This window comes from Onychomys torridus, chromosome 1 (genome assembly GCF_903995425.1).
Source record: "Onychomys torridus chromosome 1, mOncTor1.1, whole genome shotgun sequence".
Classification (NCBI taxonomy): domain Eukaryota; kingdom Metazoa; phylum Chordata; class Mammalia; order Rodentia; family Cricetidae; genus Onychomys; species Onychomys torridus.
Genome location: NC_050443.1, coordinates 29,691,752 through 29,717,542, shown reverse-complemented (window position 1 = coordinate 29,717,542; position 25,791 = coordinate 29,691,752). Strand labels below are relative to the sequence as shown.

The following is a 25,791-nucleotide window of genomic DNA, read 5'->3' as shown; positions in this document are numbered from 1 at the left end:
AGGGTACAACACAGAAGAGAAAAAAATGGCCATTTTACATTCAGAAGGGAAGTTTGAGGTAAGTAGATATTTGTTTCTTCAACTGCCTTTATTGTGTCAAGACATAATCTTTGTTTTTCTTCATTGCTGTTTTTGTAAATATCTCCAACCTAAGTCTTCTCTTATAATGGAGGAACAAGGCAATTTATTTATTCTTATTAATTATTTTTGAGGCAGGGGCTCACTGCCTGGTTTGAACCTCTTTGTGTAGACCAGGCTGGCCTTGAAATCATAGAGACCCATCTTCCTCTTCCTCCCAAGTTCTGAGATTAAAGACATGCACTAACCCAGTGGCAATTGATTTTTATAGTTTGAGAGTTACAAAAATGTATAATAGTGATAGTTGTTTTTCTAATAGTGGTTACATTTATAAAGAATGGGTTTGATGCTATGGAATTAAAAGTAAGAGCATTCTTGAATTGTTTATTTTATTTATTTATTTATTTATTTATTTATTTATTTATTTTTTGTTTTTCGAGACAGGGTTTCTCTGTGTAGCTTTGTGCCTTTCCTGGAACTTACTTGGTAGCCTAGGCTGGCCTGGAACTCACAGAGATCCGCCTGGCTCTGCCTCCCAAATTTATACTTTTATCAACACAATCTTGTATAGTTCAGACTAGGTCAAACTTTTGCCTCAACCTTCATGAATGTGCTGCATATCTTTATTTTCTGTTTTGTTTGCTTTCTGTCTATTTATCTAGTAAATAAAGTTTTGTATTTATGTACTTGAATGAATATTTCCATGTGTATGCAAGTGCCCAGGGAATCCAAGAATAGGGTGCTAGAGCTGTAGTTACAGGCAGGCTCGAGCTTCCTGATATGGGTGCTTGGAACAAAACTGGGATCCTCTGTAAGAGCAGTTTTTGTTTTTTATTTTTATGTGGGGTCTTGTGTAGCCCAGGTGAGAATCACCTTGGACCCTTGGTCCTCTTGACTCTACCTCCTAAGAGCTGAGAGAGTACAGGCCTGTGCCACTACCCCTAGCTTCATTTTTTAGCTTTTGATTGGAATTTTAAAATGAGAAAATGTGTAATAAACCATTATATGGACAGCTCAAAAGTTATTACACACTGATCATTTTTTTCTGCCTTCAGTTTATAATCCTTTCCAACTTGCCTTTTTCTTTAACCCATGAGGTAATATTCTTTTGTATTTCAAGTATTTCAACAGATCCAATATATCTTATTTCTTTGTGTGACTTGGATCCTTTTATTTTTTTCATCTTATTTTATTTTATTTATTTTATTTTATTATTTTATTTTTTGGAGCTGAGGATCGAACCCCAGGCCTTACACTTGCTAGGCAAGCACTCTACCACTGAGCTAAATCCCCAACCCTGGATCCTTTTAAATTTACTAAAATTTGTTTTTTGTTTTTTTGTTTTTTAAGATTTATTTATTTATTATGTATACAGAAGAGGGCACCAGATCTCATTACAGATGGTTGTGAGCCACCATGTGGGTGCTGGGAATTGAACTTAGGACCTCTGGAAGAGCAGTCAGTGCTCTTAACCTCTGAGCCATCTCTCTAGCCCAAGATTTGTTTTCTGACCTACAATTTGGTGCATCTTAGTAAATGTTCCCTGTGCAATTGAAAAGACTGTGTTCTGCTGGTATTGAGTAGAATAAATGTCTCTGGATTAGGTAGATTGATTGTGTTGTTTAAATCTTCTAGTCCTTTACTGATTTTCTTTTATTTATTTTATTTGTCTCTTTTTCTTCAAAGGTGATCCTGGTAAGCCACTTAGGGGAAAGCTGTCCTCACCATCCCAGATTTAGTACACATGGAATGCTTTGCAGTCTTCAAAGGGAGTTGAAGCCCTCCGCACAATCATGTCTCATGCACATCTGCATTTCTAGCCCAGGCACCACTCTTAGGAGGGCTCTTTATTAGACATTTCTGCCATGACGTCCTTATTAAAGGGTAAAAGCTTGAAGATCTTTTATCCCTCCTCTAAAGCAGTTCTCTTGCCTTCTCCATCTTCCTCTCCTTTGTGCTCAGTTCATAAAATGGCAGGAAACTCATCCAGTGTTCTCTTGGCATTGATATGATTTCCCCCAGCAGTATTGATTTTCTTTCCCAGTGCTGTTCCATGGAGGAAATTGAACAGTGGGGGAGTTGGCACTTTATCTGAATTAGCTCTTTGCTGACACTGAATGGTTAATAAATGGTTAAATGTTTAACTGTGACTACCATGTTGGCTTATTGCCTTAAACCTGGTAGCTCTGTCCCCTCAGGTCCACCCAGCTCTTGCCAATTGGGTGTAGATACTCTGTGTGTGTATCCGTTATGTCAAACACTTGATGTAATATTATATAAATCCTCTATGTTGGTACTAATTTTTTTTTTTGTCAACTGATGCTTTTAGTTACTGATGAAAGATGTTACAGTTCCCTTTTAAAAAGTATCTGTGTGGGTGTGATGGGTGGGGTAGATGCGTGTGTGTGTGTGTGTGTGTGTGTGTGTGTGTGTGTGTCATGGAGTGCATGTGCAAGTCAGAGGACAGCTTTCAGGACTTCATTCTTGCTTTCCTCTGTGTGGGTTCTGAGGATCCAAATCAAGTTGTTGGACTTTGAAGTACCTTTAGCTGATGGGCCATCTTGCTGGCTCACAATTTCTAACTGTAGATATGTCTCTTCCTTTAGTTCTGATTTTTATTTCATATATTTGAAACACATTTAGGGTTGCTGTATAATAAGTTGATTCTAGTTTTGTTATTTATTTATTGGTGACCTATGAGTTTCATTGGGGTTACTTACAGGAACAGGACCATAGCAGTGGCTATGCCACTGAAGAAATTGTCTTTCCTTCCCACAGCAACCATTAACTGCTTGTAGATCCTCAGGGGAGGTTGGGGAATTAATCTTCTTCATTTCTAGCATCGTTCTTATTTTTGTTTTATAATTAGTTTATTTCCTCTAAAGAACATATAGTTGGAACTTGCTTTTTAATTTTATCATTCCCCTTTTGTTGGAACGTTTAGACTATTGCTAGTATAATTTATTTTAAGCACTTCAGGTATAGGAGCATTGGTGCGTGTGTGTGCATTTGTGCATACATTTGTGTGCATGCTTGTGTGTGTAGTGAGACAAAACCTTTCCTGGGGAGATGCATCACATATGTGTACTCGCCTCAGGTAGGGAGCCCACGACAAAAGTATGGATACTACCAAAAACCAACTTGATGAATCAATGAGTTTTATTGGGGTCACTTACAGGAACAGGAATGACTCAAAGACAGCTGTATCACCAAAATCGACCCAGCATGGAGGACACCTCCCAAAAAGCTGGGAACTGGGAGTATTTGCACAGCCTGCAAGCAGTTAAACAGGGTGGAGAGTGGCTTTTCCTAGTGACTCTGTTCTTAAACCTCTTCCAGACATCTTGGCTGGTTTCTGCTTCAAGGCAGCTGCTCTGGTCTCAGAGTCTTCTTTTCAGCTCAGTTTGTCTGTTAGCTTCTTGGCTTGTCTCTCCAGTGGCTTTCCAAATCTGCAAAACACTCAGAGGCTAGCATTACATCATCTATATAACAAAACCTCCTCCAGAGAATGGGCAGAGCAAAGCAGCATCCCGAACCACCATCCTATAACAAAGATAACCTTGGTGATGCATGCTGAAAGTCTTTGGTCATCTGTTCTCAGCAGTGTCAGGTAATCCCACAAGTTCACAACTAAGAAGATATTAAGGTCAAACATAAGCAAGGTCTAGTACAGCATGAAAGGTTTCATTCACTTGTATCAGTTGTTTCCTCTACAGATCAAGGATGGATACAAAGCATGGATAGGAGATGTTAACTTAATTAGCTCTCTGTAATCTTTAGTCATTCTCTCTAAGCCATTATGTTTCCATATCTGGGAGCCTCCCTACATTTCTCCACACCTGATAAACTCAGTGAGCCTGACTTAATATGTTCAGACCTACTCAAGGCCAAAGGTGAATGTGGCCCTGCACTCCCCTGCTGTATCTGCTGGCTCCCTAGGTCAAGAGTGATCCTGGGTTGGCATGATGCCTGTTGCCTCCTCAATCACCATACCTGCTATTGGGGGAGTTTAGGGCTAGGCAAATAATCTCCACCCCTAGCATAACTTCTTGCTGGAAATGAACCCTCCTTAGTGTGGGGGGATAATTACCCACCTCTAGGACAGGCTTAATCATCTTCACCTGTACTGTTCTATCACAGATAGAACTTCTGTGAACTGCTCCTCTGGTTAGAGCCTTTCAGAAGTTCTTCAACACACAGTTTGGCTTCTATCAATGTTTTCTTAGGAACTCCAGCTCAAGATAAATTATGCTACACTTGTCTTTGAGGAACCCAGACAGAACTCTTTCTTGGCTTTACCTTTTTACTATCTCTCTTCTACGTTGCTCTCCCACTTTATGGACACTCTTTACATGCTGGTCTACTTAAAAAAGATCTGCCAAAGCTTTTCCTAGTTAATAAAGATCTTGCCCAACCAAGAGGTCCAGCAACACTGCTAAAAGCTCCACACCAGCCTTGGGTCCCTGATGGATCAACCTTTTGTTTAACTCCTCTAGGAATATAGTTCTGTGTGGCCCAGTGAACAGGGAGGGGTTCAAACACAGAATCTCTTACTTTTAATTCCTTCAATAGCACCGGTACATCTATGGTCCTGCTATTTGTGGGGACCTCAACACAACAACAATGAAGATAACCAAGTGTTCCTAATAGCTCTGATAAGCCAGTTCATCAGGGACTGACTTCCCTCACACTGTCTCAGTTTATGCACCCTTTGTTATGGAGGTATGGAGTGTTGCATTACTCAGTATTCCTGACTCCACAGCTGCCAGACTATCGAGGACTATGGGGCCCAGCCCCTGGATAGTCCCCTCCCAGGGTTTGGGAAGAATCTACAACCACCTGATAATTAATCTTTGATGAAAAATGAATCTATGTACATGAAACTCCTTAGTTCATACACTTTATTATTCTGTGTCAGTTCTCTCTCTACACAGCTTCTGTTCTGCTCTCATGTCTAGCTCCTTTCTTGCCTGATTTCTCTCTATATTTATCTACTGTCCCCTCTAGGTTCTATCTTAATTCCTTCATCTAGTTCTGTCCATTGTAGGTTCTCATCTATCTAGTTCTTTCCCCTATCAGTTCCTCTCCCATCTCCTTCTCTCTCATCTGGCTCTTCCTCATCTTGTTCTTCCCCATCTGGCTCTTCCTCATCTCCCATCTCATTCCTCTAGTACTCTCTTCTAGCCCTTCAGTCTAGTTCTTGCCCATCTCAGTCTGTTCCTCTCAAGTTCTTACCCATCTAGTTCTTCCATTCTCTTTTCTCTCCTCTGTCTACAGAAAACACCTGCCTTTTCTTTCCTTGGGCACTTGGTTCCCTGCCTCCTCAGGAATGTTGTTTTATCTCTCACCTTGATATGTAAAAGCCTTTTTTTTTCTCAGTCAAGGTGCTCTGGAGAACCACTAGGCCTCCTTAAGCCCAGGGGATGGTCTGAGCTTCATTAGCACAGGAAACAATGCTAGGTGTCTTCAGTCAGCTTGTCTCCTAAGCTCAGCAGGGCAGTTAGTAACTTAGGTTCAGCAGGTCAGGGTAGCTGAACTGTTCACCAATTGATGTGGGCATGCAAGGATTTCATAGCAGAAGACAGCTGAAATAGTAAAGGCTGGGTAACACCAAATATTCATAATAAATGGCTTGCCTTTTGACAGACCCTTGGCCTGTCAAAGTTCAGCTTTAATATACAGCTGAATCTCTATGATAGATTCTTGCGGCCCACAAGACCAGACTGATGCCATCTGCTCCCATGTCCTACAGCTTCACAAACTTGGCTGTGACCGGCTGTTTCATTCCTTAAGTCTTCCCCAGTTTCAGCAGTTCAAGTGCTGAATATTTCCTGATCATCCTAGTTTCTTGTATGGGATCATTGTCAAGGCCCCCATCTGCAGGCTGGGTTGTAGATTTCCCCTCTTTTTCTATTAAAGGTTGGACCTGAGGGGTATCTTCAACTGCTTTTACCACCAATCTCTGTCATCCTCTCATTTATCTAATTGCCAAGTCAGGCTAACATGGGGGATGCTGGCTGCATCTCCCTTTCTTGTTGCAATTGCTCCTTTATATAAACAAGTTCCTACTTGGCTGCCAGCTCAGCTTGAAATGCATTTTTACTATGGAGAACAGTGGCCAGAAAGCCTCTGCTGCTTCTTACCAACAATCTTGACCATTGTGTGCTAATTTCAAAGACTGTAAAACTCCCTCTAAACCTTGAACTATTTTCAGGTCATCTCCATATTCCTGTGGTGGGCTCCACTCACCAAACAGGCATGCCACCCGTACCACCTAGATGAAGACTGCCATCTTGAGATTCCTCCCATAGATACTCCTAAGCCTGCAACAACTGTTGAAGGGACCTGCACATAGTTGGAGGGGATGCTCCCTCCCAACACCTGGATTAGTCACAGAGCACACTGAAACACCTGTTTTCACAGAGAGATTCTTTATTAAGTGGATAAGAAAAGCAAAGTGGCTGATTTCTGACTCAGGGAGAAAACAGCAGCAAATTACTTGTAGGTGTAATTTTTTTAAGAGGAAAAAGAGGGATGTCTGTTAGACTGGGCTATGGTGCTGTGGTATCTTTTGATTGGGCATGTTAATTGGAATAGTCAAAAGGGGGCTTTTGATTATAGGACTTCAATACTTAATAGCTGGACCTTGGTGACAGCCTTAGGAATGAGTTCTGGCATGAGAAAGTGTCCAAATAAGGGAATAGACCTTGGTGGCTAGCTTTGGGGATGTAATCTATCAGTTTACAAGGGAAGGGGAAAGGGCAAGGCCTGCCAGCATCATGTTTGCCATGCTTGGACCTGCTAGAGCCCTTCAGCTGTCATAACACAAAAGGTACATCAATACGCCCCATACAAGGAAGGAAAACTTTATCTGATTTCCTCTGTGGATGCTTCCCCCTCAAGCTGCTCAACCTCAGTTACATACCTTGCTACCCATAGATAGGACCATGCATTCATTCCTTCCCAACTCATTTGTTTCTGTCATGTTGCTGTTTGGGTGCCAATTAGGTTATGTGACAAAATTCCCAGGAAGACTACACACACATACACACACACACACACACACACACACACACACACACACACACACAGAGGCATGTTCACACACATGCATGTAGGCATGGGCACACTCACATTCATTCACCCCAGATATGGAGCCCAGGACAGACCAAAGTTTGTATACCAGTAAAGTTCAATTTTGTGAACCAATGTGTTTTATAGGCTTATTACAGGAATGTGGATGAGGGGTTACAGGAGCAGAAATGACTCAAAGACAATTGAATCAGCAAAGCCCACCCTAGCACAAGTGACACCTCACCAAGCTGGGAACCTGAAGCACACTGCACAGCCTGCAGGCAGCTGAACAAGTTGGAGAGTATTCCTTCACTCTGGTCTTAGCCTCTTCCAGGTATCTTGTCTAGTTTCTGCTTCTCCCAGGCAGCTGGTCTGACACCAGAGTCTTTATAGGTTGGCTCATCTGAGAATCTTCTTTGTAGCTTCCTCCTATCTGAGGGGGAACCAACGAGTTTTATTGGGGTTAATTGGTTAGTTTGTGGGATTTTTTATGCATTTTTCGTTACTTCATTCATTAGGCAGGTTTGTTAACAGTGCTTATTCCTGGAACCTCCTTCCTAACTGAGCCCTCTCAAGAATATGCTGCCCATTTTGTCTCATTCTTATAATGGTAATTGTATCTTTCTAATCTAGCCTATATTTAAGTGTTTATTCAACAATACATTTGGCAACTTTTAAAAAATTAAGGATTTTAATTTTAGGTGTATGAATGTTTTGCCTGCATGTATGTAAGTGTACTATATGAGTGCAGATTCTCACAGAGGCCAGAAGAGGGCATCAGATACTCTGTAACTGAAGTTACATGGATGTCATTATGTAGTTGCTAAGAAACAAACCCAGGTCCTCTGAAAGAGTAGCAAGTTCTTGAATTTTTTTAAATATTTATTTTTTATGTATGAGTATTTTGCCTGCATGTATGTTTGTATGCAGAAAATACTGGAAATCTGGAAGTAGAGTTGGGATGGTTGTGAGCCACCATGTAGGTGCTGGGAACTGAACTCTAGTTCTCTTCAAGAACAGCAAGTGCTCTTAACCACTGAGTCATATCTTTAGCCCCCCACACAGCACAATATCTTTGGCTAAGAATACTGATCTAACAAAAGATTTTTATAAGATAGAGATTCCTCTGATTTTATAAGGTAAGGATGTTATATGACAAAAAGAAATCTTTGAATTTCTCAGTATGTGGCTTTGTTTGTTTGAGAAAGGATCTTTCTGTGGAGCCCATGCTGGTCTTGAACTTACTTATTTAGCCTACATTGGCTCCCAGACTCACTATGTATCCCAGGCTGGCCTCAAACTCATAGTCATCCTTCATCAGCCTCTCATGCTGGGGTTACAGAAAGAGCTCATGCTTTATAAACCTTAAGATTAGAAAATGTCTAGGGACTAGATACAGAGAGATCAGGAATGTGGACCTGATCAGTACTGATAATTGGATCATTTTGAAACTCAGTATTAAGTTGTGAGGTTGAATGTGTATACTTGGGATAGATATATTTCCATTTTTCTATAGTTTAGATGGGAAAAGGAGATATTAAGATTAAATTACTGGTGACATAGAAAGTGCTCATGATGTAATCCTCTGTGTGATAGCTATTCTTGGTTGTCAGTGTGACTATATCCTGGAATTAACTAAAACAAAAAAAATACAAGACACTGTTCGTTAAAGTGGCACCACCTGTGGTGGCCATGCCAATGGAAGAGTGTGCTGGTTGGTAGAAGAATCACTAGCCATGGTTAACTTTCTAGAGCTTTATTGGGAGAGAGGGAGAGAGAGAGAGAGAGAGAGAGAGAGAGAGAGAGAGAGAGAGACTGCACGGAGGGAAGAGAGCAGAAAGAGAAAAGGAACGCACAGAGGGCCCACCCGCTTTTTCACCTGGGCTGTCCCAGGCTAATGATGTAATTAAGGAAAGAACCCTTACATCCCAGACTTTCACTTATTATAAAAAAGCAGGTAGATGGGAATAGGGGCGTCATTCCTTTCAAAAACTGCTTCCAGCTGATTTTTGGACATCGGTTGGCTCTCGGGAATGGAGAAGGGGAGTCTTCCAAGGTAGACAGGCATTGTGGAATGCTGTCTGTCATCCGTTTGTTCTGGAGATATGTATCCCTCTTGGCTGTAGCTGGGAACCTTCTGTCTGACAAGATGCTGGCAACATAGAAAAAAATTGATGATCTTTGGACTCAGGCTCTGTGGTGGTCCTGTATCATTGTCTGAACAGTGACATAGAGCAGGGAACTGGGAAGAGAAAAGCTTGTGGTGCATGAGAATTTATTTTTTTGGAATTAGGCACAAGGCAAAGCTCATGGCCCTGTCTGTATGCACATGAGAAACACAGGCGGTAACTTTAAAGTGAGACAATGAGCTCTTATCTTTGTTGGAAATCTTTTCTCATTAAGTAACTCTGAAAGTACAATTAAATCTGCTGAGGTAAGTAACACTGACCTCTGTACCCAACAATAGAAAGGAGAAGTGACATCCTAAAACTCCCAGGACTGAGTCAGTGGCTCTGGTGTCCAGAAGGAAAGAAACGGATTGCTTCCCTGCTGAGTTCTGGGTTCCCTTCCCTGTCTGTAGCCAAACCTAGGTCTGCTGGAGGTCTTAGCTTGGTGTACCCATGCGTCTTGGCACCTGGGGGGCAGTCAGCTGACTGGTTGTCTTTCTAGGCGGCACCTTTAACAAGGCTGTTGATGGCCTGGCAGGGCATTCCCTAGCCCATGGCCTTTTTTCACTTAAAACAGGAACCCAACAGCTTTCATGAGTCAGCGAGTGCCAGCACTTGGCAATTTTGTTTTTGGGCTTTTATCTCTTCCCTGGCACACCTTCAATAACACAGATGACTCTTTTGCCCATGAGGTCAGGAGCCTTGCTCTCCAGATGCTTAAGTTTTAGTAGGGGAGGTCTGGGCAACAAGAGACGGATTTTACTCTGTGTCCTGGAATTTTTTTTTTTTTTTAAATGATTTGGTGGCTTAAGGACAGCTTTTGGAAGATCTGCCAGTAGGCAGACTATAAACCAATCCTTTTGGAAGACTTGTCTGAGGCTATAAGCTGATTTTTTTGGCTTAGGAGCCATCCTGACTACTGTAAACTTAATTGTATGGATCTTAGCCGCTTTCAGACCTGTCTCTGTGTGTGGTTGTTGTTGTTGTTGTTGTTGTTTGTTTGTTTTTGATTTTTCAAGACAGGGTTTCCCTGTGTAGCTTTGTGCCTCTCCTGGAACTTACTTAGTAGCCCAGGCTGGCCTCGAACTCACAGCGATCCGCCTGGCTCTGCCTCCCAAGTGCTGGGATTAAAGGCGTGTGCCACCACCTGTCTGTGTTTCTTAAGGCAATTGAAAATGAGTAGGTGCAGTTAAGGTGAGTTAGGGTGAGAGTCTTAGAAGCCGCCCAAGCCCACCCACTGCTGTCAGAAGTCAGACAGAAAAGGTTGCACGTGGCAGATGCAGAAGTGGGTGGGGGGAAGGGCTTAGAGCTTTAGCAGAAAGCTTGGGGATAAAGTAACTTTTTATTTCCCCTTTCACTGGCAGAAGTTCCCGCGACTCTGTTATGCGGCCAGATTTACCGGTACCCGCCCCTTTGTTCTATGGCTTTTGCCCATTTTCTGGCAGAAGTTCCCACGATGCTGTTAAGTGGCCAGATTTATCAGTACCCGCCCCAACCACCAATGTAAGTGGGTGGTATTTGCCCCTTTGTCTCATGGCTACAGCCGAGAGAAAAATAAAAAATTAAAATAACAAACTGGGATCAAACTTCAATCTTGGGCCTCCCCAAGAGTGGAGAGAGATTTAAGAATCAGTTCACCATCCTCTTTGTCAAGGGATGTGAAGGGCTGCGGTTGCACTGCAATTGGTCTACCTGGTAGACCCGAGACAACATTTTTCTCCTAGTCAGGAGCGAAAATGTGCCTGTTGTTGCCAGCACAGCCCTAGGACAACCCCCAGGGTGTCAGTCACAAAGAATATAGCTCAGACTACAGCCACGTGAACGCAGACTCATTGTGAAGAATCATGGTGGTAGCAGAGTAGTTGTATATAGGGGTACAGTGGAGGCAAGGGACACGTGCATGCTCACAGTCTTGCTGTGGGGGGAGGCGGCAAGCGGCAGGAGTCAACAGGTCCTCGGTGTATCAGAGTCTGAACGGCACCAAATGTTAGTTAAATCGGCGCTGCTGGAGTCACGAGCCATATGTTGGTTAAGGCTGCGGCACTGGTGGCTGGCCAGCGGTCATGGCTGGCCACTGGCAGAGAGTGCTAGACAGAAGAGTCAGTGCAACATGACTTTCTAAAACAACCTTTTAGAGCTTTATTGGGAGAGAAAGGGAGAGAGAGAGAAAGACAGAGAGACCGTGCAGAGGAAAGAGAGCAGAAAGAGAAAAGGAACACACAGAGGGCCTGCCTGATTTTTAGGCTGGGCCGTCCCAGGCTGATGATGTAATTAAGGACAGAACCCTTACAGGCACACCTATGAGGAATTTCTGCTTAATCTGAAGTAGGAAGACATACTTCCTATCTGGATCTTGAGGTAGGAAGACACTTTAAATCCAGATCTTTAATCTAGATCTTATCTAGGCGATACTTGTTGGAGGCTTGTATAAGGACCTGGGAGAAGGAAGTTTTTGTTCTTTGCCTGCTTGTTCTTGCCTTGCTAGCAAGTCCATTCCTTCACTAGCATTAGGGCTTACTTCTTTGGGATTCCAGCATATACTGAAGACCATCTTAGACATCCAGCCTCAGAGTGGACAACTACTGGATTCTTGGACTTTCTGTTTATAGCCAGCCATTGTTGTTTTACCTGGACCATAGCCTGGAAGTCATTCTAATAAATCTCCATATATATATATATATATATATATATATATATATATATATATTCATTCTATAAGTTCTGCTACTCTAGAGAACACAGACTAATATAATCCAATATAATAATGTCTCGAATATTATTAATGGACCAGCCTTAATAATATTCTTCCCAGAGGCCCAGAAGAGATGCTACCAATAGCAGAGGAATGAATCTAGATACAGGAAGCTCTTTGTCCATTTACTTTATTCCTCTATGACAAAATTCTATCTATACAGCTTCAGCTCTGTCCTCACATTCAGTTCCTCTGTATGCTTATTTTTCCTGTCCTCATAGGTTTAGTAAGCTCCTGTGCTTTTGACTTCATCTTCATCTTCTGTTCTTCATCTTTCATCTCTCCTTCCTAGCTCCTTATTCCTGGCTCTCAGAAAATTCTACAAGAGATCTGCCTTACCCTCTACAGAATCTCTGTCTTCCTCTCTTCTCTCTGGCCATGCTGGCTGTTCTGTCTCAGGAATCCTGTTCCACCTTTCACTTCACCTGGATATGCAAAAACTTCTTTTGTTCTCAGTCAATTGCTATGGAATGCCACTAGATCTGAAGGCAAGGGATGGTCTCTGCTATTTTGTTTCCTGCTATTCCTTCAATGCTTTGTTTGGGGCTGGCCCTAGCTAAAGGGGAAATTTGCAAAAGGCAGATACTCAATTCAAATGCTAAAAAGGGAGCAGGGTGCTGGGCAGTGGTGGTGCAGGCCTTTAATGCCAGCACTCAGGAGGCAGGGCCAGGCAGATCTCTGTGAGTTCAAGGCCAGCCTGGACTACAGAGTGAGATCCAGGACAGGCACCAAAACTACACAGAGAACCCTGTCTCCAAAAAAAGGGAGCGAGTGGGTGGAGCAGGGACCTCAGAGGCAGAAGGCCCTGCCTTCATGACCTTTTCCAAGTACTGGCTTGAGCAGAATGATCACACATACACGTTCTATGGGAATTATGAGCACAAGAAATTCGTAACAAGGAACAGCTGAATATTAAAGCTGAATAACACCAAATATTCTGTGATAAATGGCTTCCCACTTGAAGGACCTTTGGTTGGTCCAGTTATACCATATTATATACACCTGGACTCCCTATATCATATTCTTGTGGATTGCCACAATGATGACTATGAGGATTCAAAATTCTTTAGTATTGTACAAACCTGACTGTCCTGGAACTTGCTTTGTAGACCAGGTTAGCCTTGAACTTCCAGAGATTCACCTGCCTCTGCCTCTCAAGTGCTGGGATTAAAGGTCTGCGCCACCACCAACCAGCTGTATTGTACAAATCTTATTTTTTAAGATTGAACCAGCTATGTATTTCCACAGTTTGAAAATCTCAGGTCATGAAACAAGATTCTGAATCTGGAATGTGAATTTCCAGCAAGGGAGCCTAGGGACCCAAAGAACATGCAAGATGTTCTGAGAACCCAGAGTGCCTCTTGCCCTGAACTTTTATTAGAAGTCACTTCTTGAAAAGATACAATATAATCATTAAACCACGTAGATAAGGAATAGTGCTTTGCTTAATGGATCACCAGGGATAACAAAGACAGTGAAATATGGAGAGAAACCATATATGTGAACATAACAAGCCTGTATGTCTTAAGAAATAGCCTATTTCAGCTTCTTTGAGGGGAACATCTCTTGTACAGATTATTTCCAATGTCCTTATTGTGCCATGGGTCAGAGTGCTTTAGATATAGACTATGTTTCTTTCTCAGTTGAGGCTGTTGGAACCTGGGTATGATAGCACATGCCTGTGATCCCAACACTATGGAAAGGGAGGCACAAGGATGAGGAGTTCAAGCCAAGGTCATCCTTGGCTATATAATAAGGTTGAGGCCAACCTGGCACCTATGAGAAACTGTTGAAGTCAAGAAATAACAGCAAAAAGATTTTACAGGGGGAAAAATCCAATTTTTCTTACTCCTAAACAGGGAAGAGAAACAGCATTTGTTGAATGTGTGATGTTCAACTTAAATATTTTTAAAGGGTATTTGTATATGCTGTTTCATGAAAGAAACTGTGACATTGTATGGACTATATTAACTCAAATATAATGAGGTGCTTTATATGTAGAAGATACCTACAGGAGAAAATTGAGACATGCGCACACCTCATCACTTTAATTTTTGTTATCTCTCTGTGTCAGAAGTCTCATTCTGTTTACTTGGCAGTGTCCTTTATAGAATACTCCTTTTCATCTCCCCCTCTGTTAAGGAATTGTATCCTTTATTTCTACAGCTGGTAATTGTTTGTTTTTTCAGAAATCAGTGATGTTTAGTCATGTTACTTTGACTTCTCTCAGGAAGAATGGAAATGCTTGGATCCTATTCAAAGGGATTTGCACAGAGAAGTGATATTGGGAAAACTATAGTAACTTGGAGTCAGTAGGTTTCTATCCCTTGTATCTCATGACCTAATTAAAAAATATTTATTTATGTGTATGAGTGTTTTACATACACACATGTGTGTGTACATTAATGTAGTGCCTGTGGAGGCCAGAAGAGGGTGTCAGCACCCCTGGAACTGGAGTTACATATGGTTGTGAATCATCAGGTTGGTGTTGAGAATTGAACCTAGGTCCTCTGGAAGAGCAGCCAGTGCTCTTAACCTCTTAGCCATCTCTTTAAATCTCTGAATTTTAAGTTATTTAATAGTGTTAGGTGGCCTAAGTGTCTGTCTTATTCCTGTTATTTCAGTACTCAGAAGTTGAGATGGAAAGACTGTAAACTTCAGGCCAGCCTGGACTATATAATATGATGAGAAAAGGAAAACAGAGGGACAGCCTGGCTCATGTTTTAGACCCCTGCACTGACCAATCTCTTGTTCCTACACCATAGCACTCAGAATCCCAACCCAAACACCCAGCAATATGAAAGAGTTGAAAACACTGCTTTATTTTTTCACTTTTCATATGGCTTTTTCAGAATCTTAAGACTTGTGTAGAACAGAAGACTTTTTTTGCTCTCTGAGTTGTCAGTTGTAGGTTTTTGTGTTTGTTTTTAGCTTTTAGCCTACCAATTCTTTCAGTGTTCTTGCCTTCATTTTTTATATTTTTATATTTTACACAACTTATGCTAAATTAACATAATTGAATTCTTAATATTTTTATTTTTTATTTTGGGATAGGGTCTTACTATATAGCTCTGACAGACCTGGAACTTTTAAGGTTGATCAGTTTTACCTCAGACTCAGGAATCCATCTGCCTCTGACTTGAGTGCTGGGATCAAAGGGATATGCCACTATGCACCACCATGTCTGGCTAAGATTCTCTCTTTTTTTTTTTAATTAAGGTTTTTAAAATTTTCCTCTTGCTGGGTGTGGTGCCACATGCCTTTAATCCCAGCGTTCTGAAGGCAGAGGCAGACAAATCTCTGTGAGTTCAAGGCTAGCCTGGTCTACAAAGCAAGTTCCAGGACTGCTTAGGCTGTTACATGGAGAACCTGGTGTAAAAACAAAAAACCAAAAAAGTTACAAGTGTATGAGTGTTTTGTCTACATGTATGTCTTTGGACCAAATGCATTCATTGTCTATAGAGGCTAGAAGAGGGCATCAGATCCCCTGGAACTGTAATAACATACAATTGTTAGCTCCTATGCAGGTGCTGGGAATTGAATCTAGGCCCTGTGGAAGAGCAGTATTGAGTGTCTCTCTACCCCTCTATCCTAAGTAGGACTCTTACTGTTTAGGAACACTATTACTGTTTAGGAACAATAATTAAGTTGATACCTGAATATAAGAGCTAGTTAATATAGAATTTTCTGCAGAGAGGTCTAATGAGATGGAATAGGCTATATAGTTAATTATAAACTGGGAAAGGCCTTATGAAACATTAATCTAATTAATCTTTATTAATAAAAATTCAGGAGCCAAATATTGGGTTAAGAACCTGAAAGATCAGAGAACAGGGAGCAGCTGCCAGTTGCTTGATACCTCTTCAGTTCCTCAGTCCAAAGAAGATGAGATCCTCACCCAGCCCTGCCTTATTACTTCCTCTGTGATATTTGTCCTCAGTCCTCTAGACCTCTTTGGTCAGCTAGTGGCTAGTTACACCCTCTGACTCCAAGAAAGCTTTATTTGTCAGAAAACAATCAAAATATCACACAACATTTGCGCCTTTTTGTCTAAATAAAAAGCAAAGGTTTTAGCTAACATAGTAAAACTATATACAACAAGTATAATAACTGCATACAAATATATACAGGGAAAAAGATGCAATAACAATGTCCAGTCCATTTGTATTTGACAAATTCAGAGAAAATACTCCATCATCTATCCTATCTTGGTGAGTTCAAAGTGTTGTAACTAATTCATTTTCTATCCTAACTTGTATTACCACTCCAAAATTATCTTTTTATGTCTCTCAACCTTATACACTTTACACCTCTTTTTTGACTTTCATTTCTGAATTTGGTAACAAGGAAAACGATAAATATCTAGTCTTCAGTTCTATCAGAGATCTAAGAAGGATATAATATCATCTGAGTAAACAGGAAGTATAGAGCAAACAACTTACAAAATTAAGAAATGACAGAAATAGCTGGCTGCCTGAACAGTCTCCCATGGTTCCTCTGTAATGTTGGGGCATACATCTTTGGCCTACAGGCCTAGAATATCTGACAGACTTATCCATGAAGTAGGATTTTTGAAGGACTTCCCCGCCTTGTCTTGGCAAAGTTTGGTAGTCACTTTATTTTGTGTTCTGCTTGCCCAATTTGGACAGCATACTGCCAGCAGTTGAGGTAAGGGCAGTTTCTTGCCCAGTGACTAACTTGTCACAAAGAAATCAAACTCCATACAGAGTTTCTTTCATGCCCACCATCTTTTCTGAAGTAGATTGGTGCTGCCAGGAGCAGACATGTCTCATTGTCATTTAAAAAAAAAAAAGAACTTTATGTTATTTAGACATCTTAAATGCCATGTTCTGTAGATTTAAAGACCACCTCTCTGCCTAAAATATATGTATTTGACCTTGAAAACATACCTGATTACAAGTTTGATTGTAATAGGTGACTAACTATTGACCTGCATTTCTTTATTATCCTAAATAGTTTGAAATAATGATTTTCACGGACTATAAATTTACATTGTTAAATGAGCTGTATAGGTATAATACTTTGAACAAGAGTAGAAACGCATTTTTGTATTCTAACAAAAATAACCTCAAATTTGTATCAATATTAAAAAATCTAAACCAATTGTAACATATATAAAACTAGTAGTTGATTTTTGGTTTAAAAGTAGATTCAATAATCTACCCTTTGATCCTATCACCTCTATATCCCCTCTTTTTCTTTCCAGAACAAGGTCCCTGAAATCTAATCTCTTTTATTCAGCTTTTTCCCTGACCATTGCCAATAATAACTTGTAATCAACCCCACAAATGATGACAAATATCCATAATCTACTGAACAACCAAAAACCACCCACCCCACCTCTTGGGAATGTGGGCATCGAGTTCTTAAAATTATTTCCTGTTGTCTGGAGATGACAGCATCTTTAGGGACCCTGAAAAATTTGGGTTAATTGTCAATTCTTGGGACAGATAGCTGTATCATTTGTTGTCCAGTCTCTGTGTAATGGGAAAATGCAAATCTTGCCTCAAGTAGTCTGTGAGGTTGGGCCATCTCAGCTAGCCCCCTTCAAAATGTTCTGAGCAGTTTGTAGTCCAAAGCTGATCTCTGTCATCTTAGTGGCATTACCACAATCCAGGTGGAATCATTGTTGTGGAGCCCCATCCTCCTTTCGGAGACTTCAAAGGTCACTGTTAGGCATAGTCATGGTTCACTGCAGAAAACTTAAACATTTTAAATGTCATATGCAACAGATCTTGAAGAGGTTAAGGATCAATATTTGTTATATATATCCACAGTACAAAAACTTAATTCCTAGTTGCCTGATAAAGACTCAGACCCAAAATAATGTACAGAAATCTAGAATTTAGTACTCTATATGATCATTAATATCATGACAAAAAGTTTAAAATATATATGTATATTTATTAACCTTATACATTTTGAGATAATATTTATACCTTAAGAAAAGTTTTAAAGAATCAAGATAAAACCAAAGAATTATGAGATTAGTGGCAATAGAATAGTCCCTTAATTTTGGTTTTTCTTCTGTCCCATATCAGGTGGCTCTTCTGACATGAGACAGATTTTGGATTTTCCTTTAACAAGCATGCTTGGGCTTAGAGAAGGAAAGAGCCACACTCCAACTCCAAAGGCAGCTTTAATTTCTAATTCAACTGGGACTACAAAAAGATCATTTGCATTATATGTCTGTAGAGAACAACAGAAACATTTGAGAAGATTTATGAAATTTTATCCTGTTGGAAATGTGATACACCAATAGGCCAATTTACTCTTTTTCTTGAGACATTATCTCTGGATGACTCATTTTTTGTCTTCAGATGTCTTATTTGTCCAGTGGTCTTCAGATTTTTTAGCTGGATGCCTTCATTCTCCTGAAAAGACAAAAACAAAACCCTGCCCCAACCCTAACTTTGTGGAGTTTCCCTTTTGGCAAGTTATATCTGATGAAATGAAAAGCATTTGTTAGTCTTATAAGTTAGTTTAGATCGGATGGTCACATTGTTTCATATAAGAGAACTATTGTCTCTTCTAATCAAGAGGTCTCTCTTATTCTAATCTAATCTTTATAATTTTTGCTTTATGGTTTCTCCTGAAATTTTTGTTTAATCTTCTAAAGGTGGTCTATCATCCAGAACAGTATGGTTTTTTTATAATAGGTATTAGATCCTTTAATTGCTCTGGGGAAGAGTTTCCCCCATGGTGACAGGGAATGATTGAACCAAATTTGACAGGAGGACCTGCTAGAGACCCCCCACAAGGCATTTCCTGATGGCAAAGGTTACCTTGTCTGTCCCTTGTTGATTTATTGGTCCAATGTCAGCCTTTGCTGCACCTTTTGCATACTCTAGAAGGCAGGGGCCTTCTGTTTGGATTATTCCTAGAAAAGACATTGTTTCTAGGAATGCCCTGCCTACAATTCCTTTTTAGGTGGTTTTTATTTTTTTATTTTTTTTAAATTTTTGCCACAATTAAAACAACTAACATTTTGATTTTTCTTCAAGACTCTCTCTCTCCTATCCAAGCATCATCGTGGTTATGACATTCAATATTGACTGTATCTCAGATCCATTCCTCTACATATGCTTATTTTGCCTTTAAAGACCTAATTACCCCTTTGCATTGTGAATTGGCATTTTCAAAAGCCAAAGATTCAATTATTATTTGTCTAGCTTCTGGGTTTGGTATTTTTTTTTAATATAGCTGAAGTTAGTTGTGAAAAATCAGTGAAGGTTTATTTTGGATCCTGTGTAACTTTAGAAAATGACTCAGTTCTCTTTTTGACTTCTTTAACTCTGTCTCAAGCATTCAAAGCTGCTGCATGGCATACAGCCAACATGTGTCCATCATATATAGACTGTCTTTGTACATCAGCATAATCACCCTCTCCAAGAAGTTGGTCTTGGGAAATTTCCATACTTCGTTGTTCAATGATCTTAGCATTATCTTTCCACCAAGTCCTCCACTGTAATTGAGGACTAGATTCCAATACTGCTGTAACCAGTCTTTCCAGTCTTGTGGGACAATTTTGTTACTAGTTGAACATAAATGTAACATCTGCCTGACAAAAGGTGAATGCATACCATAGGAGACTATCACTTCCTTAAATCTCCTCAAATCTAACATTTCCACAGGAATCCAGTCAGCTCTTACATAGCCTTCGGGATACCTGTCATTTGGCAGTTGTTCTCATAAGGTGACTGGATAAATTCAGGTTGGTTTTTCAATATCCTTAGGCTGTTCTTTTCTAATTTTATAATGGTGAGGTTGGTTCTCCTTTAAATTCCTCTGTCTTTGTCTGAATATCTCCATTATCTGTTATAGTAAGTTTTTCTAAGGCTTGTAACTTATCAATGAAAATTGCATTATTTTCTTTAGTAAACTTTTCTAAGGTCTATATCTTTCGACTCATATCAACCAACTTTTTTAGGGATAAAACAAGAATTACCAAACAAATGATGTTTATAATTGACATTATGTAAATCCCAAATTTAATTATCCCCTCATTTAATTGTTCCATTTTTAAACCATCCAATGTAGAATCATACAGAGACCTAATAGTGTAATGGTGCTTCCCATTTTTTAATGTGGGAGAAAATTCTCTGTCTCTTTTTTAAAACTAATTTTCCCCTTTAAGAATTTCAAGTTTTATCACCAAATCTGCTGATGTTGCAGTAAAGTGTACCCAGCTTGGCTGAGGACAGCTGCCATTGACCACATATCAGCAGTGAGGAGGGGGTCCAGGGAAATCCCACAACCCATGGGGGAAAGGAGCCAAATAGCCGCCTGTCTTAACAGTGCACACGGGGTGGGGTGGGGGAATACATGAAAGAAGCATGAGTGACCAACAGAAAGTGAAAGCACAGAGCTGCCTGAAGGCAGAGCTGGCTGGTTATAAGGGGCAAACTCCAGCAGCATTTGGAGCTCAGGTACCTATGGAGTTTTGGGCTTGTGGAGATACTTATAGAGAACTGCAACAGGAAAATGCCAGACTTGGTCATAGGACTTGTAGGGGAGGGGAAAGGAAAAGCCAGCTATATGGTGACTGACAGGTGCAGCTGTGGTGGGTGCCAGTGGCTGCAAAGCAGCTGTTTTGTGAATTTGTGCCCCAAAAGTTGGATGGCAGATGAAGCATTAATCTAATTAACCTTTATCAATAAAATTTTGGGGGAAAAAAAGCTGCTATGGGGTTGGGGATTTAGCTCAGTGGTAGAGTGCTTGCCTAGCAAGCACAAGGCCCTGGGTTCAGCCCTCAGCTCTGGAGATAAATAAATAAATAAATAGATAAATAAATAAATAAATAAATAAAATTTTGGGAGTCAAATATTGGGGTAAGAACCTGAAAGATCAGAGAACAGGGAGCAGCTGCCAGTTGCTTGATACCTCTTCAGTTCCTCAGTCCAAAGAAGTCAAGCTCTTCTCTCAGTCCCACCTTACTACTTCCTGTATGCTATCTGTCCTCAGTCCTAAAAACCTCTATGGTCAGCAAATGGCTAGCTCCACCCTCTGACTCCAGGCCAGCTTTATTTGTCAGAATACAATCAAAATATCACACAACAGCCTTGGACTGTGGAGAACTTTGTCAATATGATAGAACTATGAGTTTGGACTTTACTCTAATTTAAAAGACACCAAAAATTTAAGGGAAAGCAAATCATGATCTAAATCTGAATCAGTTAACTAGAAACTATTGAAACTGTGGTCTCCATTATGTTGTTTTTTTTTTTTTAATTTACTAGATTCAGATTCAGTTAATCTAGTGTATATTTGGACATCTTAACACCTATTTAATATGATTTTTATCCCCATCAAAGTTTGACAACTATTGATTTAAAAAACTCAGAGTTAGAATTTATTAGGAACAGATTTAAGCATGGGAATTAACAGAGATGCTCAGAAAGTGGACCATTCACATCCAAGGGTTGGCATGCATTTCTCAGGAGAACATCAAGAATCATTAATTTTAAAAAGTTTTTTTCTTTTGGTTTTATGAGATAGGGTTTCTCTGTGTAGTCTTAGCTGTCTTAGAACTAACTCTGAAAACCAGGCTGGCCTCAAACTCACAGAGATCTACCTGCCTTTCCTCCCTAATGCTGGGATTAAAGTTATGCGCCACCACTGCCTGGTTTAAAACTTTTCTTAATGTCATCCTTTTTCACTCCCAGGTGAGTTTTCATTATTCTCTGATCTCAGGTACCCATTATATATCTTAATATAAGAAGTCATTCTAAGATAATGTGTGTATATACATACATACATATTATATTTTTGTTATTATTATTATTATTATTATTATTATTATTATTATTATTATTACGACTACTACGACTACTACTACTACTACTACTACAGCAAATATCACCATGTCGGGTACCTAAACTTATTTTTTGGTTTCTTGAGATAAGGTTTCTCTGTGTAGGCCTGGCTATCCTGGAACTCGCTCTGTATACCAGCCTGGTCTCGAACTCACAGATCTACCTGCCTCTGCCTCCCAAGTGCTGGGATTAAAGGCATGTTCCACCACAGCCCAGCAAAGCTAATTTTTTATTCTGGATAATAGCATTAAAATCACTAGTTATTTTTTTGTTACTATTGAGGTGTTATATAGAATAACATAGGATGAAAAACAGTATTACTTCAATGAAACTATATATGTTGAAAATTTTGCTGAGAAAGGTAGGTATTAATGTGAGTGGGATGTAGTAAGCAATATTTGGAAAATACTAATATATACTTCTTACTTCTTATAGTTATTATTTTCCTGTTGTGTTTTCTGGTATATTAGTTCTATTTCTCTGAAATTATTCTCTTATCTTTCAGACTTGCCTTCTAGGTGTTTGAATAAGGACTTATCTTCAAAATAGCACACTAAGAAATCAGAATTACCTCAGTGGGAAATGAGTGACAGGTTCAAATACTGTGCACCTAAGACTAATTCTTAGAAGATATTTGGAATTTGAAGTTAGGTTAGAGAAGGAACAAGAAGGAATATTACAGGAAAGAGATGATAACATATGACAAAATGTCTATTTTCAGCCCACATACTTATTTATCTCAGCATCCAAGAAGTTATTCTACAGAGAAACCTTATAAATGTGAGGAATGTGGAAAAGCCTTCAGAAGAGCCTCACACCTAACTCAGCATCAGAGTATTCATACTGGTGAGAAACCCTATGAATGTAAGCAGTGTGGGAAAGCCTTTAGTCGTGATTCTCAGCTAAGTCTACATCAAAGACTTCATACAGGTGAGAAACCCTATGCCTGCAAGGAATGTGGAAAGGCTTTTACTCAAAGCTCACAACTTATTTTACACCATAGGATTCATACTGGTGAAAAACCATATAGGTGTGAAGAATGTGGGAAAGCCTTTATTCGAAGCTCACAACTCAGCCGACATCAAAAAGTCCATACTGGTGAGAAACCTTTTGAATGTAAAGAATGTGGTAAGGCTTTCACTCAGAATTCGCAGCTTACTCTGCACCAGAGACTCCATACTGGTGAGAAGCTTTATGACTGTAAAGAATGTAGAAAGGTCTTTACTCAGCTTTCACAGCTTATTCTCCATAGAAGAATTCACACTGGTGAGAAACCTTATGAATGTAAAGAATGTGGAAAGGCTTTTATTTGTGGTTCACAGCTTTCACAACATCAGAAAATTCATAATGGAGAAAAGCCATATGAGTGTAAGGAATGTGGAAAGGCTTTTATTCGAGGCTCACTACTTATGCAACATCAAAGAATCCATACTGGTGAAAAACCCTATAAATGTGATGAATGTGGAAAGGCTTTTATCCGTGGTTCCCAACTGACTCAACATCAAAGGATTCATACTAATGAAAAGCCTTATGAATGTAAAGAATGTGGAAAGACCTTTAGTCATGGCTCACAACTTACTCAACATCAGAGAATTCATACTGGTGAGAAACCCTATCAATGTAAGGAGTGTGGGAAAGCCTTTAATCGTGGATCACTCCTTACTCGACATCAGAGGATTCACACTGGTGAAAAACCCTATGACTGTAAAGAGTGTGGAAAAAATTTTAGTCGGGGCTCAGAACTTACTCAGCATGAGAGAATCCACACTGGTGAAAAGCCCTATGAGTGTAAGGAATGTGGAAAATCTTTTATCCGTGGCTCACAGCTTACTCAACATCAAAGAATCCATACTGGTGAAAAACCTTATGAATGTAAAGAATGCAGAATGGCCTTTACTCAGAGTTCACACCTTTCTCAACATCAGAGACTTCATACTGGTGAGAAACCCTATGTCTGCAGTGAATGTGGCAAAGCCTTTGCTCGTGGATTACTACTTATACAACATCAGAGAATTCATACTGGTGAAAAGCCATATCAGTGTACTGATTGTGGGAAGGCCTTTATTCGTGGTTCACAGCTTACTCAACATCAGCGAACTCACACTGGAGAAAAACCTTATGAATGCAAGGAATGTGGGAAGGCTTTTGGTCATGGCTCTCAACTTACTCTACATCAGAGAATCCATACAGGTGAGAAGCCCTATGAATGTAAAGAATGTAGAAAAGCCTTTACTCAGAGCTCACATCTTTCTCGGCACCAACGAATTCATACCGGTGAGAAACCATATCAATGTAAAGAATGTGAGAAGGCCTTTACTCATGGGTCACAATTAATGCAACATCAGAGAATTCATAGCAATGACAAATCTTTTGACTGTAAAGAATGTGGAATAGACTTTAGTCATCATTCACAAATTTTTATTTGAGTTAACTTATTCTCTTCAATTATCATAGCTTTCCCTGGTCATTCATTATCAGTAAAGAATTCTAAATGTGACTATAAGATTCATAAAGTTCAGCATTTGAAAATTTATATGGGGGAATAGAAATGCTCATATAATCCACATATGAAAGCCCTTTGTTTATAACTGTATTACATTTTAGCAAATTAAAATAGAAAGTGATTCTGTTACTGTGGTATAGAAAGATCTTTAGCATAGAAAATATCTGTGTCAACCTTATTATGGTCCTATCAGTTCATTTCCTTTGTGGCATTTGTTATAAATAACCTTGCTTTGGTTTAATCATTTGTAAGGTAAATCTAAGACCAATTTTTTCATATCATGTTTTAACATGTAAAAGCACTTAGAACAGTGCCTTGAACATTGCATATCATAAACATTAGGAGCTATTTTCATTATTGTGATTTTAGAGGATTTGCATGAAAGGAATTTATCAGTGTAGATAACATTAAGAAATATTTCATTATTATTTATCCTAGACAAATTATTACACACTGTCATCAATGTGAGAAAGCATTCATGCAAATCTCATATATTTATTGTAAAAGGAAATTTATAGTATAAGAAACCCTGTGATATTAATGGATTATTGAGCACCACTGTTACAGAATTTAGGAGAGGTATGATTGATTTGTCAAAAAGTCCCAAAACTTAAATGTTTCACAATATTTGATGTCAACTCAATATTATTTATAAATGATTAATTAAATACTCAAGATAAATCTAGGAAATAAGAAAAACTTGAATATGTAGTTTGTTAACTGAAAGTATAAAGTTATATCCATAGACTACATTTCACTTACAATGAAAAAAATACTGATGTGTTTGTATCAAAGACTGCTATTCTACTCAATTTTCATTTTCCTTTCCATCACAACCCTAGGCAAAAAAACAAAAAAACCTATCTCAGTCTCATTGCAGGTCAACAAGGTGAAAATGGCATTTGTATGAGTAGAATATTTAAGAACTCCTTCCTCTCTGTTTTTTTTTTTTTTCTTTCCCCTTCTTAACACTATAGGCATCTGAGGTGGAGCCCAGATAGCCTCATGAGGATTTTGGAAGTGTATCTGGGTGTTATGGATGGTGGAGTCTACAACCCTGCTGATTTTGTGAACAGTCATTCCAACTCTACTCTGCCTATGTAGTTCTATATTTAAAATTAAAGTAACCCTCATACTTGTTGATGCCCTTCTAGTTCTTCTAGTTCTCCGAACAATAAAACCTCTCTCTCTCTCTCTCTCTCTCTCTCTCTCTCTCTCTCTCTCTCTTGAGATGGTTTCTCTTTATAGTCCTGGATGTCCCGTTACTCTGTAAACCAGGCTGACCTCAAACTCACAGAGACCCACCTGCTTCTGCCTCCTGAGTACTGGGGTTAAAGTGTGTGTGCTACCATGCCTGGCAACAAAATTTCTCTTAAGGGC

General features: G+C 39.6%; 2 protein-coding genes across 5 annotated transcripts in view; one reads left to right on the top strand and one right to left on the bottom strand.

Annotated features, from left to right (window-relative positions):
* Positions 1–25,725, top strand: LOC118578263 (zinc finger protein 420). 4 transcript variants are annotated; one of them, XM_036179319.1, is made up of 4 exons: positions 1–58; positions 1,765–1,962; positions 22,414–24,098; positions 25,389–25,725. In XM_036179319.1, the coding sequence occupies exons 3-4, from the start codon at positions 22,598–22,600 to the stop codon at positions 25,394–25,396; spliced, it is 1,509 nt and encodes a 502-aa protein (XP_036035212.1). In that variant the 5' UTR covers positions 1–58; positions 1,765–1,962; positions 22,414–22,597; the 3' UTR covers positions 25,397–25,725. The 4 variants fall into 4 exon arrangements, with proteins under 4 accessions (XP_036035212.1, XP_036034973.1, XP_036035054.1 ...); XM_036179080.1 differs by lacking the exon at positions 25,389–25,725 and having other exon boundaries at positions 22,414–25,382; XM_036179249.1 differs by lacking the exon at positions 25,389–25,725 and having other exon boundaries at positions 12–58; positions 1,765–1,773; positions 22,414–25,382.
* LOC118594884 (zinc finger protein 585A-like) overlaps positions 7,201–25,791 on the bottom strand; it is a 69,110-nt gene continuing 50,519 nt past the window's right edge. The window contains exon 5 of the mRNA XM_036166723.1: positions 7,201–7,585. Coding sequence (XP_036022616.1) covers positions 7,473–7,585 — 113 coding nt within the window. The 3' untranslated portion in view covers positions 7,201–7,472. The remainder of the gene's footprint in view (positions 7,586–25,791) is intronic.